This window comes from Hypomesus nipponensis, chromosome 28 (genome assembly GCF_054491055.1).
Source record: "Hypomesus nipponensis isolate SF chromosome 28, ASM5449105v1, whole genome shotgun sequence".
In the NCBI taxonomy this organism is placed as follows: domain Eukaryota; kingdom Metazoa; phylum Chordata; class Actinopteri; order Osmeriformes; family Osmeridae; genus Hypomesus; species Hypomesus nipponensis.
In genome coordinates this window covers 8,016,483-8,031,774 of record NC_140388.1, presented here as the reverse complement: position 1 = coordinate 8,031,774, position 15,292 = coordinate 8,016,483, and the positions used below count along the sequence as shown (strand labels likewise).

The following is a 15,292-nucleotide window of genomic DNA, read 5'->3' as shown; positions in this document are numbered from 1 at the left end:
AGACACCATTTGCTTCAACCACCTTATAATGCTGCAACATGTTGTGAAACTCCCTTTCTAAATATTCTGTTGACCTGGGGTGTTATAGTTTCAGATTACTGTCAAAACAAACTTGAATAAAGAATGTACCACATATTCAACCATTACCCACAAGCGTGTGATGGCTTCACATGCACTAAATAGTTTCTTTATTACTTTGTATGCCACAAGGGTAAACCATATCACACCATAAGGAGCACAGTGAGACCACAAATATTATTTCATATTATTTTTCATAAAGAAATGTAAAAATCCCAACTTGCACATTCATGAATCGTTCTGTCAGTTTAATTTTTTCCAGGTTTGCCAGGTTGTTTCACATAAGGGTTTTCCAGACACCAAATTCATTGCAAGTAATGTGCCTGTCTGGGCAGGAATGACTGGAGGTGATGTCTATTCGCTAGCTGAATTGAACCAAGATTTGTGTTTTTTCCTTTGGGGATGTGTTTGGTTTCTTTCCAGCATCTATTCAACAGACAAAACAATTGTAGGAATAATAATTGCTATGAGATAACACTGATATAAAATGGAGTAATATGATAATTCCTCCGCATTCACAGTGAGTGTACATCTGCGAGGTTTAAATGTCAACCAGTAACCTCATAATCATCATTCAATCCATCAATTAAAATTTAAATTAAATGATGTGAGCATGGTCATTCTGACTCATATGTTTTGACTGTTTCTTCTCAATGCCACATATGATATGAGTAATGTGTGGTTCCTTTGGGTTGTTTTGAAATCCAATTTGATTGTATTATTTCACAATTTCTTTCTAATAACAGCGGCAAGGTGACCTGATTGGTTGACTGGAGATACTCAAAAGTATTTATACCAGATCTTGTCAGTGTAGAACAGTCAGACTTGGTTATTAGTGTCCTTACAGTGAGGGTCTGTAAGAGTGACTGTAAATATAGATAGATGGGTAGATGATTTATTATTTTTCATTAGTAACTCAGCTTCTGATATTAATTAGTAGTACTATAGTACTGCTTTCGAATAATCCTATAACTTAACAATTTATAACTGTAGCCTCAACAATGAAATTGCTAGTGTTCCTGCTGGGTCTTTTAATCACCTGTCACACAGCTCCAGTAAGTGTCCTTTGAACTAACTCTTTTTGAACTAACCCACTTTGACACTTTTGTTTTCCTATTTAAAACATATTTACTGTTTCAGGTTGAAGATGAACATAGGAGAGAAGCTCGGTCTGCAAGTGAGGAAGAAGTAATACCAATATTTGATATTGTTTTTTAAACATTCTAGAACGATAGTAAAGGCTTATTACTACAATGGCCCCTCATCATGTATGTTACAGCATTGTGTTTGGGTTAAACAGGCCAGAAACTGTAACGTCTGTTATTATTTCATAGGTAGAGAACCTGCGTCTCATGTTGACTGAGATGAAACAGACTTTGGCAAAGGTCAACCAACTTCCTCCTGCCCAACCAGCGGCACCTCCAAAGGACCCAAACATTGTTGTCCACTCCATCCCAGCATCTGGCCCTAAACCGGAACAGAACTCTCCCCCTCAGATCAACCTCTACCTCTCAGCTCCCGTGCAGAGTAGCGTCCCCCAGAACGAGCCACCGAAGCAGCCACCCAACCAGGAAGTCTTTCTGGCCACACCAGTCACCATCCAAGGTATCCCATTCACTCCAAACACTCTTCCTCAAGGAGGGACGCCCTTTGGCCCTTTCTTGCAGCATGGCATGCCTTTGCCAGGTCCACAACAACCCATGGCCTTCCCTATGCCCCAACCAGGCATGGCCTTCCCTATGCCCCAACCAGGTATGGGCTTCCCTGTGCCCCAACCAGGCATGGGTTTCCCTTTGCCCCAACCAGGCATGTCCTTCCCTATGCCCCAACCAGGCATGGCCTTCCCTATGCCCCAACCAGGCATGGCCTTCCCTATGCCCCAACCAGGCATGGCCTTCCCTATGCCCCAACCAGGCATGGGCTACCCTATGCCCCAACCAGGCATGGGCTACCCTATGCCCCAGCAGGGCGTGGTGTTTTCTTTTGGCCAACAGGAATTGCCTAAACCTGGAACCCAGCAAGCAGTACCCCAGTTTCCCCCAGCCTCCAACCCCCAGGGAATCTCCTACATAGCCCTGGTCCCGCAGGATGGTGCATCCTATGGCAGCCAACCTCAGGGCCAAACCAAGTCCCTGTACATGCCTTTACCTCCTCAGATGACTTCCTTTAATCCGTATGGGGGTTTCGGAGGACGGCCTACATTCGGCATATCTCCTCCAATCATATTCCGTGAGAGGAGCCAGGGGTCTAACATTCAAGTGCCTGCTGGTGTTGAACAGATTGAGGACAAAGAGCCAGAGCATGTTGAGCCAGAGCAAGAGGTAGTGAAACAAGAGGCTGTTTAGTGTAGCTCAAGCCTATAGGCTTTCTACGGATGCTAGTTGACGTGTTTCTTTATACGATTATAGATGTATATCTTTTTGATAGAGCTTGCAGCTATTATGGTTTCATTTGCTGTGATTAATATACATATCATGTCTGCTTTTTCTACAAAACATGTCAGTTTCCTTGATTGTATTTGTGTCATTTGTTTGCAAGGATTCCTTTAAGGAATTTCTATTTTCCTCCCATTTATCGAAATAAAAAAAAGTCAAACGTTCTAATTAACTCGTTTTCACGTCTTTGCAATTATAATAAATTCGATAGTGCACCAGAATGAACATGTCAACATTTTAGAATCAACATTGTAAAAAGGTTTCAGGAACGCACATGACTTAAAAACAGTCGTTGTCGTGTTGCGTCCTACGTCATTAGTACAATCAGCTGATTATAACTGGTTCTGCTCTTGACTTTGGGTAACAAAAAGTTAGCAGTATTCTAGTGAAAGTATTACATTTATTGTATATATTTTGGAGAGTATTCATCAGGCTGCATGCTTCATGCAATCACATAGTTGCCATGTGTTTCACACTGCAAAGTTGATTGTATGTTGCTTGCTTACTGAACGCAGCTTGCTAGCTTAGCTACTAGCTCAGCTCTGGCAAAATGAAACGTTTTATGCGGGCAACAGTTTTTATCTTTGTTTTGTCCTTGAAATTACCCCAGTCTTTTTGTTCCTTGTATGAGATCTCAGTTGATGTCGGCAGGCCATTAAGACGGTTGGAACATTTCTGGAGAAGCACTGGTTTCTGGTATGCTAGCCTTCTCGACATTCATAGCATCAGATGTTTTAACAGAGGCAGTCATGTCACACACACTACTTGTTCTTACCTTTGGGTATTTATAAAAAGCTGTGTAATTTTCTGGATACATACATGACACATACTTGATAAGTCAATAAATATGTCTTTACATACAAAAACACTTGTCCCACCATCTAGCCCTCCTCTCCCACACACCCAGGCTGACCAGTATGACCTGAGTAGTGACCAGGAGCTGAACATGGCCTACGTGGGCTCCGTGCCCCACGGGGGGATCCAGCAGGTCCGCATCCACTGGATGCTCGAGCTGGTCTCAGCACAGTGAGTGTGTGTGTCTGAGTGTGGCAGAGGGTTCACTTCTTGTCACTATCGTCTAGTTTTAAAGATTCTGTAATCGTATGTAATCAGTTTGAGGTGAACCTCTTACATGGACTTTACCAGAGTTAACAAAGGAGTTCTGTACTACAATTTTACTAAACTGGACCAGCTGATCGACCTCTTATGGCTCAATGGACTACGACCAGGTGATTAACTCTGCACTCTCTTCTTCCCCTAGTGAAAGAACACAATTTACAGTTTCCTCCTCGAGGGGTCAGAAATACATGAACCTAATTTCACATCTGGCTTTGTTCCAGGTTTTGAATTGATGGGCAGTGTGTCCAACTACTTCACCGACTTTGAGGACAAAAGACAAGTGCTTGAATGGAGGAACTTGGTGTATCTCATTGCAAAGAGATACATTGGTGAGCGTGTCACGGGAATGTACACCACAGGTTTAATTGATCTTATCTGCCTTAGTGAAATGTTTTTCCCATAACTATTCATCCGGAATTTTAGAGAAGTACGGGTTAGAAAATGTCTCCCAGTGGAACTTCGAGACATGGAATGAACCCAACAACCATGATTTTGACAACGTCACTGTGTCAATCGAAGGTAAATCGTTTTACATTACGATAGACATATCGACAGCTTTACCACTGGCTCAGTTAGTGCAGATCCAAGAGGTAGCAGGTTCAAATCCCTCTCTTTACATCACTTTGGATAAAAGTGTCTGCTACATGAATACATTATTACCTGGTTAGACTAAGAATACTGGTATTTAAAATGTACATCTTCCGATATTATTCACAAACCCTCGCCACATAAAACGTACGTTTTCGTATTTAACCAGCTGTACCGTGCATGTCTGACCGTCCTCCCTCAAGGGTTTTTAAACTACTACGATGCTTGCTCTGAGGGTCTGCGGGCGGCCAGCGGCGCCCTGACGTTTGGAGGTCCAGGAGACTCCTGCCACTCCGCCCCCCACTCCCCTTACTGCTGGGCCATGCTGCAGCACTGCTACAACGGAACCAACGTCTTCACTGGAGAGACAGGGGTCCGTCTGGACTACATCGCCCTGCACAAGAAAGTGTGTGTGTGTGTCTGTGTCTGTGTGTGTGGTGGGTAGGGGGTTCAGCTGTTGTTATAGTCTCTCTAGGTTACGTCAATGAAATAAACCCGGCCAGTACATTCCAGAAGAAAAGCTGAACAAGGAATCCCCCCCCCCAAAAAAAAAAAAATGACTGAAGGATTGTTGTCTTACAGGGGGGAGGCTATTCCCTACCCATCATGCAACAGGAGATCCAGACTGTGAGAGAGATCCAGGAGCGCTTCCCTAGCTTCCGGGCTTTGCCTGTGTACAACGACGAGGCAGACCCCCTGGTGGGCTGGTCCAGACCCCAGCCTTGGAGGGCCGACGTGACCTACGCTGCCATGGTGGTCAAGGTAGGTCAGTAGAGCTGTCCATGGTACTGCTAGGCCTTCACTCCAGCGGTATGGGGTACAAGTGAGGTATACTAAGCTGCATGTGCATGCAGTGGCATTCCTCACGTAAAGTATCAATATTTAATGTCATGTATTGATGTAGTAGATTATTCTGTCGATTTTAAAGATATTGGGGTTTTTTGAATCTGCAGTCCAATGCTCTAAGCACTGAGCTATACCCTCCATCTTCTCACCTGCTGTCCAGGTTATCTCCCAGCACCAGGACCTGCTGCTGGCTGACCACAACAACACTATCAACTACACCCTGCTGAGCAACGACAACGCCTTCCTCAGCTACCACCCGCACCCCTTCACCCAGCGCACGTTGACCGCCCGCTTCCAGGTCAACAACACCCAGCCGCCCCACATTCAGCTGCTCAGGAAGCCTGTGCTCACCGTCATGGGCCTGCTGGCTCTGCTAGGTGTCTAATACCAAACACTCTCACACACTCTACGGGAGAAGGAAAATGTATTTGGACCACTTGAGGTGCGTTTGATTTGGGCCGCGGGTGCTTGCACGAAAGGTGTAAAAGGGTTCAAACCAAGCGTTCCTCAAGTCAATTCAAAGTCATCTTCGCAGATACAGTATGATGACTGTAGGATAGTTGTGAAGTGCCACAGATAGATGTAACTGGTTGTTTTCTGGTTCGGCTGTAAGGAGAGACCCAGGTGTTCACTCAGGTGGCGGCAGAGGGAGGGTCTGTCAACGGCACCGTGGGGGTCCTGGCCAGCACCCACTCCCCCATCGTGCCAGGCACCTCGGACACCTGGCAGACCACAGTGCTGGTCTACAACAGCGATGACAACAGCACCTCCACCTCCACGGACCACCTCTCTGTGTCTCTCCAGGCCCTGCCGGCACACAAGGGTGGGCAGAGCAATATGGAGCGTGCTCAGACACTATTCACAGGGCCATACAGAGTGTTGAAGCCTTTTGGATTCCAATTGAAGTCACCTTTCCCCAGATTGTTTTCCATCCACAATCATATTGCTGCTCCTGTAAATTATTCATCTGTCTTTTGTCGGTTTCAGGTCTTGTGTACGTGACCTATTACCTGGACAACAACGTCACCAATCCCTACCAGCTGTGGCAGAGCATGGGCAGCCCTGACTACCCCACCCCAGAGCAGTTCAGACAACTCAGGAGCATGGAGGTGACAAAACAAACAACCCCTCATTCTCAGACAATTGAACAGATTATCAGTTGTCTGCGTCTACAAGATTAAGTCTCCACTCGCTCGGATTATCCCAATGACTCGAATGATGGCCGTCTCAGGATGTGACCGCACCTCATGTGACCTCACAGGCTGTGACCTCACAGGATGTGACCTCACAGGCTGTGTGTTGTGTGATTAGGACCCGGTGATGGAAGGACCCTTGCCTGTGCCTGTCGGAGGCACTTTGACCCTGAAAGTCAAGCTCTTTGTGCCCTCTGTCCTCCTGCTCCACGTGTGTGCCCAGCCTGGGGCTGTGCCAGACCAGGTCTGTGCCAACACCCTCTGGGCATCCAAGTTCTACATCCAATGTTCATTTACATTGACTCCTAGATATTTTTTGGGTCTAGTAACATGATGTTTTGTCAGTCGGTGAATGGATCCATTAGGAGTCGGTTGGTCTGTTACTGACTTGTTGTGTATTAGGTCAAATCTAATAGTGTTTTTAACCCTGTAAGGTTAATGGATTGCGATTCATTGGCATCACCAAGGGCCAAGTCCTGGTCATATGGTCAGATCATTGTGTCAATTCAAAGTAAGTGTCTGGCCTTTTAATATTTATTTGGTTATTTCCTACCTCTCCTTGTCATCTATAACATGAACCAGTCAGCAACCTTTTCTGTTTTATTCATAGATGCATCAAGACATATGAGGTGGAGTTGTCCCAAGATCAGAAGACCTTCCTCAGAGTAAACACTAAAGACTCCATCTTCACCTCATATGTGTTCTCACCAGGTAAGAACATACAACAAGTATACGAGGAACCCTCCCCACCTGTGGAACCTTCCAGTTCTTCCTGCTTTTAGACGATAAGAGTGACATCGGTGTTTGTTGTTTCTCTTCTCCTGCATAGAGACCCGGGAGGTGAGCGGTGTCTACAGGGTTAGGGCTGTGGACTACTGGGGGCGACCTGGGGAGTATTCACTCATGGAGAGATACTCAGAGGCACACTAAGTAACAGTCCAACAGCAGCAGCTTAAGGTTTTTGACCAAACAAATGTCTTACAGTGATAGTATTTGTCCATTGACATAAATACTGTTTTGCCAGACATTGTCGGTTCACTTCTTTTATAAATATGCCATTTAATTTTTTTTATCATGTTTTTTTATCAATAAATACATCATTTTGTCAAATGTTCTGTTCGTGTTTGCAGGAACAACCGACAATTCAGAAGTTTCTTTACAAAATTTATTGTCACAGACACAATTTTACAATGAAAGGAGGGAAACGCCATTGTTACAGTGCTGTGGTGGATTCTATCACCACATTCACACGAAGAACCATAACACTCAGTTCATTTGATTGGTGCATGCATCACATGCTCAGCATATTCACACAGCATCAGTTGTAGTGCTACTCACCAGGGGGTCTTTTAATATTGCATTTACCAGATCTTTCAACATTTTAACAGAAGATTGGTCAAAGTTAACGTTTTGGTAACTAACAATTCCCCAGTGTCCGTTTCATTAAGACTTCCCTCTTCGGCCGTTCTCTCTGCCCCTACCAGCATGCTGCTGGACGGAACAGCAAGCGTCTATGGAGGACATATTTAGCAAGCGCCTGGAGGAGGAAGAGAAAGGAAAGCTGGATTAGAGAAGCACATTACGCACTCAGGCAGAAATGGACCCATTTCGAAACCAGCCATGCTAGGCAAGATTAGGGTCCGGGTTATGCACTTAATGTCGGACAGCCTGTCTGGCCCTCCCAGCCATAACAAACAGATTGGCTGTGCATCTGTACTCGTGATGACCTACACAGTACAACGACTGGATGTAAACGTGTCCCCGAGGACCCGGGTGAGGCGCGGGGGGGGGGGGGTCACCCACCTGACTGCAGCACGGGCTCAAACTGGCCGGCCATGCAGATCTCCTCCTGCTTCTGGCGGACGATCCTCTGGATGGGGGGGGGCAGGCCGCGGGGGTTACGGGAAAAGATCAGGGAGTAGCCGTCCTCGCAGCTGCCGTCGTCCTTCAGGGTGCGGCAGGCGTAGGTGATGGCGTAGTTGTCGTAGTCGGTGTCAATGACCCAGTAGTTGTCGCCTGTGAACAAGAAGGAGAAGCGCAAAATGATTGTCTGTCTGGATTCTTCCCTGAGGAGTGTGTCTTCGGTGAAAACAACTAGAGTAGTACAAAAGTACATTGATTTTTCGGGGGGTTTGTTATGTTCTTAAGACTTACCTCCGCTGGACAGGTAGCTAGCCAGGCCCTGGTAGTTCATGAACATCTTGCCAGGGTTAGCAGGGTCAGGCACAGAGTACTGGGCTGCCATGTCAGCACACACAACCCAGAATCTACAAAAGGACATTTGAAAAAGATATTAGAATTTCAGGCTAGTCTGTCCAGTTTACTTGACGAGAAATGGTGAGAGGGTGCCTAGTCCTCTTGAGAGGCTCTTACCCAAAGAGAGTGACTCTGCCCTTGGAGGAGGCGACCATGGAGCCGTCATCACCGATGGTGTACTCTGCAGAGATGTTGTCCTGGAGGAAGAGGCCTTCCGGGTCCTTCTTCTGCAGAGCGTACCACTTCCCTGCATACTGCAATGCAGACACAAACAAAGCTTTTTGTAAGAGAGACGGTTTCCTCTCAAGGTTGGGAAGTGTGAGGACGGTGAATGGACGCGGTGGGAACTCACTCTCTTGGGGTCGAAGTCCTGTTTGACGGTGAAGCTGTCCACCACACAGGTGGCCCAGCTCTGCTCGATGCAGGCCAGGAGAACGAGGACCAGGGCAAACATGCTGTAGTCCATTCTGATGGAGAGACACGGCCATTAGGACTGGTACTGGATGAGCGGTACGTAACTATACTACGGCGTAGAGAGAGAGTATATTTTCTCTCTTAAAAAAAAAAAACTCTTTGGTTTACCGTGGCATTTTACATAAGTATAAGACTTTTAGTTGCGTTTCATCGCAAGATCTCATGATGAATAACATTCCCCAAAAGACAGATGTAAACAATAAAAACAAACAGCAAACTTTCAGCAAACACACTGTGCAAAAAATGAACTTACCTGGATAGGTTGAGCATGTAGCAGGTAGTAAGACGTTGAAGCTGTGTTGTTTTTCAAGTGAAGTGAGTTGTCTGGCCAGGATCCTTATATACCCAAGTCACAGACAACCCTGCCGATTATTTTCACATTGGAAGCCTAAATGGGGGGTTTAAATCTATCGCTAATCCTGTTAACAAAATCCCAACCGTAAGCTGTTAGACTGTTGACCACCATGGAAATGGCTTTATGTAATTGTAGAGGGGCTATATAATAGTCTATACAGAGACAAAGCACATGTCCAGGGTAATTGTTGACCTTAGGGACACCCTCATGATGCCAAGTCTGTCACACATCATAACACACTTATTTTAGGCAACAGATCACTGCGTAAGGTTTTCAACAGAACAATCAGTATGTTTACATTCGTTGCCCTCAATGCTTTTGGTTTACACTTTGAAAATGGTGTATAGGACAAATAAATTTTAAACCTGCTTTATTATGAAGACCAATCATTATTCAATCATACCTTTCGCCTGTCACAAGGAAGTTATGAGAATAGGCAGAAATGTTTTTTTATGAAATATGAGGGACTAATTTGAATGTCAAGACCCAACTCAATAATATATTTGTTTGGTGAGTATACTTGCCGATTATTTATGTTCTTTTTGTGAGAAAATACTCAAATGGAATCTTTGCAAACCCCAAAAAATATTGTAACATAATTAATAAGGAAATCTAAAGTGAGGGTTTTCCTTTTGGCATTAAGAGTTCCCATTCTTGGTAACAAACAACATAGTGTTAATGTCTGCATATTTCCCAGTCGCATAATCTTCTGAGTTGGACCTTGTGCAGCATGTGAATGAAAACACGTGTTGTTGGAGGACTGATCTACGTGGGAGTTTATGTTCAGCTGTTTGGAGATAAGTAACTGTGCTGCAGCCTGAACCAAAATACCCCCGTAGTCTGTACCTGTAATCCCAAACAAAACGTTCCTGAGCAGGAGACAACTGAAGCGCATTAGTGACCGGACCAGGTGATTAATTAGGCGGAACACGATCCTCTTTGCTAAACACAAACAAAACTTACTGTGTGACAACTCATTTAACCCCATCACAGTGACGACATTTGGATCATACACACTAATAAACTCATGGATACTGTTCCTCAGACAACGGAACAGAAAATGGGATGACTTTTGAGTGATGCCTTAAATAATCCACAAGTGGACATCTCAATTGAGTCACATGTCCTGTCACACACCCTGTCCATCATCCCTGATCTAAATATATACACACATGACTAACATGGTGATCTTAATATCTAATATAGCTGATCTTTCCTCGGCACTGAACAGTTTTGTGATGGTCAGATGGCCTCCTTGGAAGTGACAGACCGGCCATATGGTGCTCCTGGACAATATTCCTAGGCTTATGTGATGCCGTAACTTATCAAAAAGTTTCCATGTCAAAAAAAAATTATAACAGGAAATGGTTGTGATTTTTTGCATCATAAACATAACCCTGAACCAGAGACCTTGCATCTCTGAAATAAGTTATTGCAAATTCTCATTTCAATAATTACATGACACAGATAGCAGGGCAGTCTATTTATAGTGAAAAAGAATGACATGGATAAAAGACACCAATACACCAATTTTTCATATAGTTACTGTGCATTTATGTGACGTTGCCATGGGTATAAACGTGAACTTCCAAAGATGGATTTAAATAAGCCATTATTTTACATGCCATGTAAATGCATACTGAGCACCATCTTCTCTGGCACAAAAAGGGGATTTGAGGTAAAAGTGTGACAGAGAATGTTTGACCATGGATTTCCAAAAAGGAAAAAAAAGAGGGTTTCCATAAAGGAAAAACAGTTAGTAGATAAATTGACCTTCCCAGAGAAATGACTTTTTGGAGCTTCTCATTTCAAAATGGATTCTTCACTGGCTGTAGAGAGAACAGAGAAAGAGGTCAAGTTTCAAGTACCAAATAAACTGACACTTTAAACATGCGCAACTGGTATGATTTTACATGAAACAAGTTCAGTATGTAGTACATGGAAATTTGATTTCGTGTATAATGACGTATGTCTTTATGAAAAATTATTTAAATGTGAAAAGTGAGTCTTCCTGGTCAAATAAACAGACCTTCAGCAAGCTCTTTAGCAATACGCTCCTTCTCTTCACGAATCTTCTTCTCCTCCTCTTCCACACGTCTTTCTTCTGCTGCAATGGGCTTCAGTTCATCTGAAATTCAATGTTAAAAAGTTGAGGATTTTACGCTCGGAAATGGTCTTTAATGTACACGAAAATATGTCCTTGCTTGGCCAAGCATTGATCCTGGAACACCAGATCCCCATTAGCATTAATTGAGAAATGTGGAAAAATAGTTATGTCTGCAAAATTGCCGAGAACACTTTTCCTTTGACATTGGCTATTGTTTTGAGTTATTTTTAACTTTCATTGAGTGCATTTCTTGTAAGTAAAATGTAAAATATATCTGCTAGACTTGTTACCGTAGACCATTTATTTTAACAGTAGGCCTAAATGTCTGCAAAGTCAGTTATAACCTACATTCTGTACGGTGCGACTCGACATCGCCTAAACTAGCGACATTTTACCTTCTTACGACCTTTGCTGGCTAGTTAGCTTTAACTAAATCATACGTGATGTCAATGACTATGTTTTGATTTATTGTGGACACCAACTTACCATATCGTCGCTTGCCATAGATAATGCCAGCTATGAGAGCGGAGTATCTGGCCGTCTGCAAATAAATAAACGTCAAAGCATTATTAGGCCTGGTTTTACATATGAGGGTGTGAAACTAGCTAGTCTAGCTACGGACTGATTAACTGTTTTAGTACGTTTAGCTAGTTGGCAACATTTAAGGTAGATTTCAATGTTGTACTGGCCAAGACTGGTTTTCATGCATGTAATTTAATGCCTGCACGTTGGCTGCAGTATCTAGCTTTAGTACCTAGAGAGAGCAAATTGGGCAGCACATTTTAACGAGATTTAATCATTTCCAAGACTTTGCAATTGCAAAAGCAAAAAAGAACGCTTAAGTGACACAAACCTTGATAAGCGGTGATACTTGTACTGGAGGGACCATTTTTCTGCTGAATCTGGCTGTTTAGCCGGCTCCAATGTAGCTTCACAACAGAGGTCACTTTCCCTGCGAAGAGGATTTCGGGAAAACAGTGACGCCTCTTCCCACTTTTTTATTTTCACCACAAGGTGTCAGCAGAGATCCATTTAACGCTGACACCTAAATCATTTTATTAGACGCGTCAGTGTGTACTTCAGAGATGGGACATGAGATTACCATATTTGTCATTTTCCTTATCACATTCTTTATTATGTAACCCAATACAAAGCTGCAATTCAAAGATGACTTGTTAGAAAAAGATTTATTTCATTCATTTCCAGGCAAACAAAAAGCAGCATGTGAGCAGAAAAGTACATTTTTGTAGAAAACAGGGACTTGTTAAGTCATTAATTATTAGTAATTATTAAAAGAGAGGTGTAATACAAAAGATACATGATCTGACCTTTCACCTATCAGATCAGGCAGCACAATTGCTCAGTTACCTTAGCCAATGTAGTTCAAATCAGGAACTTTTTCTAGGTAGGCATATTCAATCCCGTTTTCGTTGTATTACTGTATTTTACAGGCTGGGAAATCTCTTAAGAAGTCTTGATCAACTGTGAGTGTTTCCACAACAAAGGGTTATCTTTCTCACAATCCTTTTGGAAAATCTGATTTTACCCCTGTTCTTCATGTTGGCTGTGTACTCATTGGACTTGAGCTTTGAATAATAGTCTGAGAATTTGTTGAAGAGGATCGAGATAGGAAGGCCGTTGAGGATGATCCCAAAAGAGATGCAGAAGAAAGCAAAGAGGCGTCCCAGAAGCGTCTCTGGATAAACGTCCCCATAACCAACGGTGGAGATGCTGACCTGCAGGGGACAGGTAAAGGTCAAAGGTCATTAGGGGTGGCGTAGCCTACGTGACAAACTGTATGCCCACAACACCGATGTACTTGTTACAAATACAAAATCACAATGTCTTAGGCCGAAACGCGTCTGTGAATAAACTGGTCAATAAGCAATGAAACAAGCTTGAGAGTGCGGTTTTTCTACTCCAAACCCCAGCGTTAATGAAAGTGTTGGTTGAGTCCAAATTCTACTGGGAATAATAAAACAGTTGTATACAACCGTGGAAAGAAGAGAGCTCACTGGAACAGTGTGATCCACTTCAAGTTCACCACACAAGATTCTTTCAGTTACGATTCGAGTAAAAAAATGACATAACATTTAGCATTTAGACCCTTTGTCCATGACACAGCACATGCAAAACAGAAAACCATGGATCTAGACCAAGAAGTGCATAGTTCTACAGTATTGCAGTGGTCAGAGTCAAGGAATGGTCTGTGTTTACCAGCCGCATTGCAAATTAACCGCACAGAGGCCTTCTGGGTTTCTGAGACAAGAGTTATACTCACAGCTGCCCACCACCAAGCATGGGGGATGCTGGTGAAGTTGGTCTGAGGAACGTCATGCTCCACCGTGTACACCATGGCGGAGAAGCTGAAGATTCCCATGGCGATGAAGAGAAACAGGCAGCCCACCTGCTGGTAACACTGGCGCAGGGTGAACCCGAAAGCCCTCAGTCCTGTGGAGTGGCGCGCCAACTTCAAGATACGGAAGATGCGCATCAACCTCATGATCCGCAGCACCTGGCCCAGTTTTCCCACCTGGCCCACCGCTTTCATGTCGCTCTCGTGCTTGATGTCTGCTTGCTTGTCGAAGCACTCCAAACCCAGCTGCACGTACTGAGGCAGGATGGCTACCAGGTCCACAGTGTTGAGGACGCTCCTGCCAAAGGTGTGGAGATCCGGAGTGGAGGCCAAGCGCAGGAGATACTCCATCGTGAAGAAGGCAATGCAGAGCGACTCCACGTATTCAAAGTAGGTTCTTCCGCTGGGGAGACCCGCATGGGTCTTGAACTGCATCTCCTCCACGGTGTTCAAGGTCATGGCCACCAGGGACACCAAAACAAACAGGCTGGAGGCCAGAGCCATCAGCTTGGCCGGGATGGAGGAGAAGGGCTTCTCCATCAAGTTCCAGATGATCCGGCGCTCGTGGCCCATGAACATACCCCGGAAGAGTTCCTCGTTCTCCTCGATCTCCACCTCGGCCTCCAGCTCCCTCTGGATCTTCAGCTGCTCGTTGAGCTCGTCCTGACGCTCCTCGAAGGAGATCCGGCAGCAGCGGTGGGTGTTCTTGATCCTCACCCCCCAGTAGTTGATCTCCTCCAGGAAGTTGCGGGGGCACAGCTCGTCTTTGATCCACAGGACGCCCGTTCGGTAGAAGGTGAAGATGTTGTTGAAGACGTCCGGGTCTCTGTCGAAGAAGTACTCGTGGTTCTTCACCGTGTAGTCGTCGCACAGGTCGAGTTTTTTGTTGTGGTCCGTGTAGGTGGCCAGACGACCTATCCTGGTTTTGGGGTACTTGGCAGCCACCCGGTATGCTATCTGATAGGGCTTTCCCCCGACGTTGATGTTGAGCATGTAGTTTCTGGCTGGGGAGGAAAGCCTGGAAACGGCACAGGACACTCTACCGTCGTCGTCCTCGTCGTCATATTCGGCGTAGATGTCGTAGATGTCTCTGCTCAGCTCTTGCATGGAGTTCCATTCTTTCATGCAGCAGTCCTTGACAAACGGCAAGGAGCTATTCTCAGAGGTCTGTGGGGCATCTTCCGGCCCAGTGACTTTGTAGTTGGGGAAGAGGCTCTGTCTTCTGTTCCATAGGTTTAGCACCTTGCTGGTGCTCCCCATGTTAACACCCTGGGTTACACAGCAGACAGCCCTCTCAGACCGCTCAGTATTCTTCCCTTCTAATACCTCCTCAGTAAAGAACAAAGGATGTGATCAGGACACCTCACAGCCCCATTAATATTGCTGACTGAGAGGATCCATGTGCTTACAGGGAATTTAAATGCTCTTATCCCCTGGCTAAAAGTCTGGCTGCTTGTGACGTCGTCGTATGACATGTCTAATGGA

General features: G+C 44.7%; 4 protein-coding genes across 4 annotated transcripts; 2 read left to right on the top strand and 2 right to left on the bottom strand.

The window, feature by feature from the left end:
• Positions 1-977: 977 nt before the first annotated feature.
• On the top strand, positions 978-2,710 carry LOC146219859 (uncharacterized). The gene is made up of 3 exons (XM_084695343.1): positions 978-1,133; positions 1,219-1,266; positions 1,413-2,710. The coding sequence occupies exons 1-3, from the start codon at positions 1,080-1,082 to the stop codon at positions 2,421-2,423; spliced, it is 1,113 nt and encodes a 370-aa protein (XP_084551469.1). The 5' UTR covers positions 978-1,079; the 3' UTR covers positions 2,424-2,710.
• Positions 2,711-2,923: 213 nt separating this feature from the next.
• idua (alpha-L-iduronidase) lies at positions 2,924-7,369 on the top strand. The gene is made up of 14 exons (XM_084695342.1): positions 2,924-3,209; positions 3,399-3,539; positions 3,660-3,742; positions 3,854-3,961; positions 4,056-4,151; positions 4,424-4,626; positions 4,803-4,982; positions 5,227-5,443; positions 5,680-5,889; positions 6,054-6,175; positions 6,378-6,503; positions 6,694-6,770; positions 6,870-6,970; positions 7,089-7,369. Exons 1-14 carry the CDS (start codon positions 3,064-3,066, stop codon positions 7,187-7,189), a joined length of 1,911 nt encoding a protein of 636 aa, XP_084551468.1. The 5' UTR covers positions 2,924-3,063; the 3' UTR covers positions 7,190-7,369.
• A 685-nt stretch (positions 7,370-8,054) lies between these two features.
• LOC146219857 (purpurin-like) lies at positions 8,055-8,981 on the bottom strand. The gene is made up of 4 exons (XM_084695332.1): positions 8,868-8,981; positions 8,633-8,769; positions 8,414-8,526; positions 8,055-8,275 (listed from the first exon to the last, which is right to left on the bottom strand). Exons 1-4 carry the CDS (start codon positions 8,979-8,981, stop codon positions 8,055-8,057), a joined length of 585 nt encoding a protein of 194 aa, XP_084551458.1.
• Positions 8,982-12,929: 3,948 nt separating this feature from the next.
• Positions 12,930-15,067, bottom strand: kcnv2b (potassium channel, subfamily V, member 2b). Its single transcript, XM_084695020.1, has 2 exons — positions 13,733-15,067; positions 12,930-13,187 (listed from the first exon to the last, which is right to left on the bottom strand). Exons 1-2 carry the CDS (start codon positions 15,065-15,067, stop codon positions 12,930-12,932), a joined length of 1,593 nt encoding a protein of 530 aa, XP_084551146.1.
• Positions 15,068-15,292: the final 225 nt, after the last annotated feature.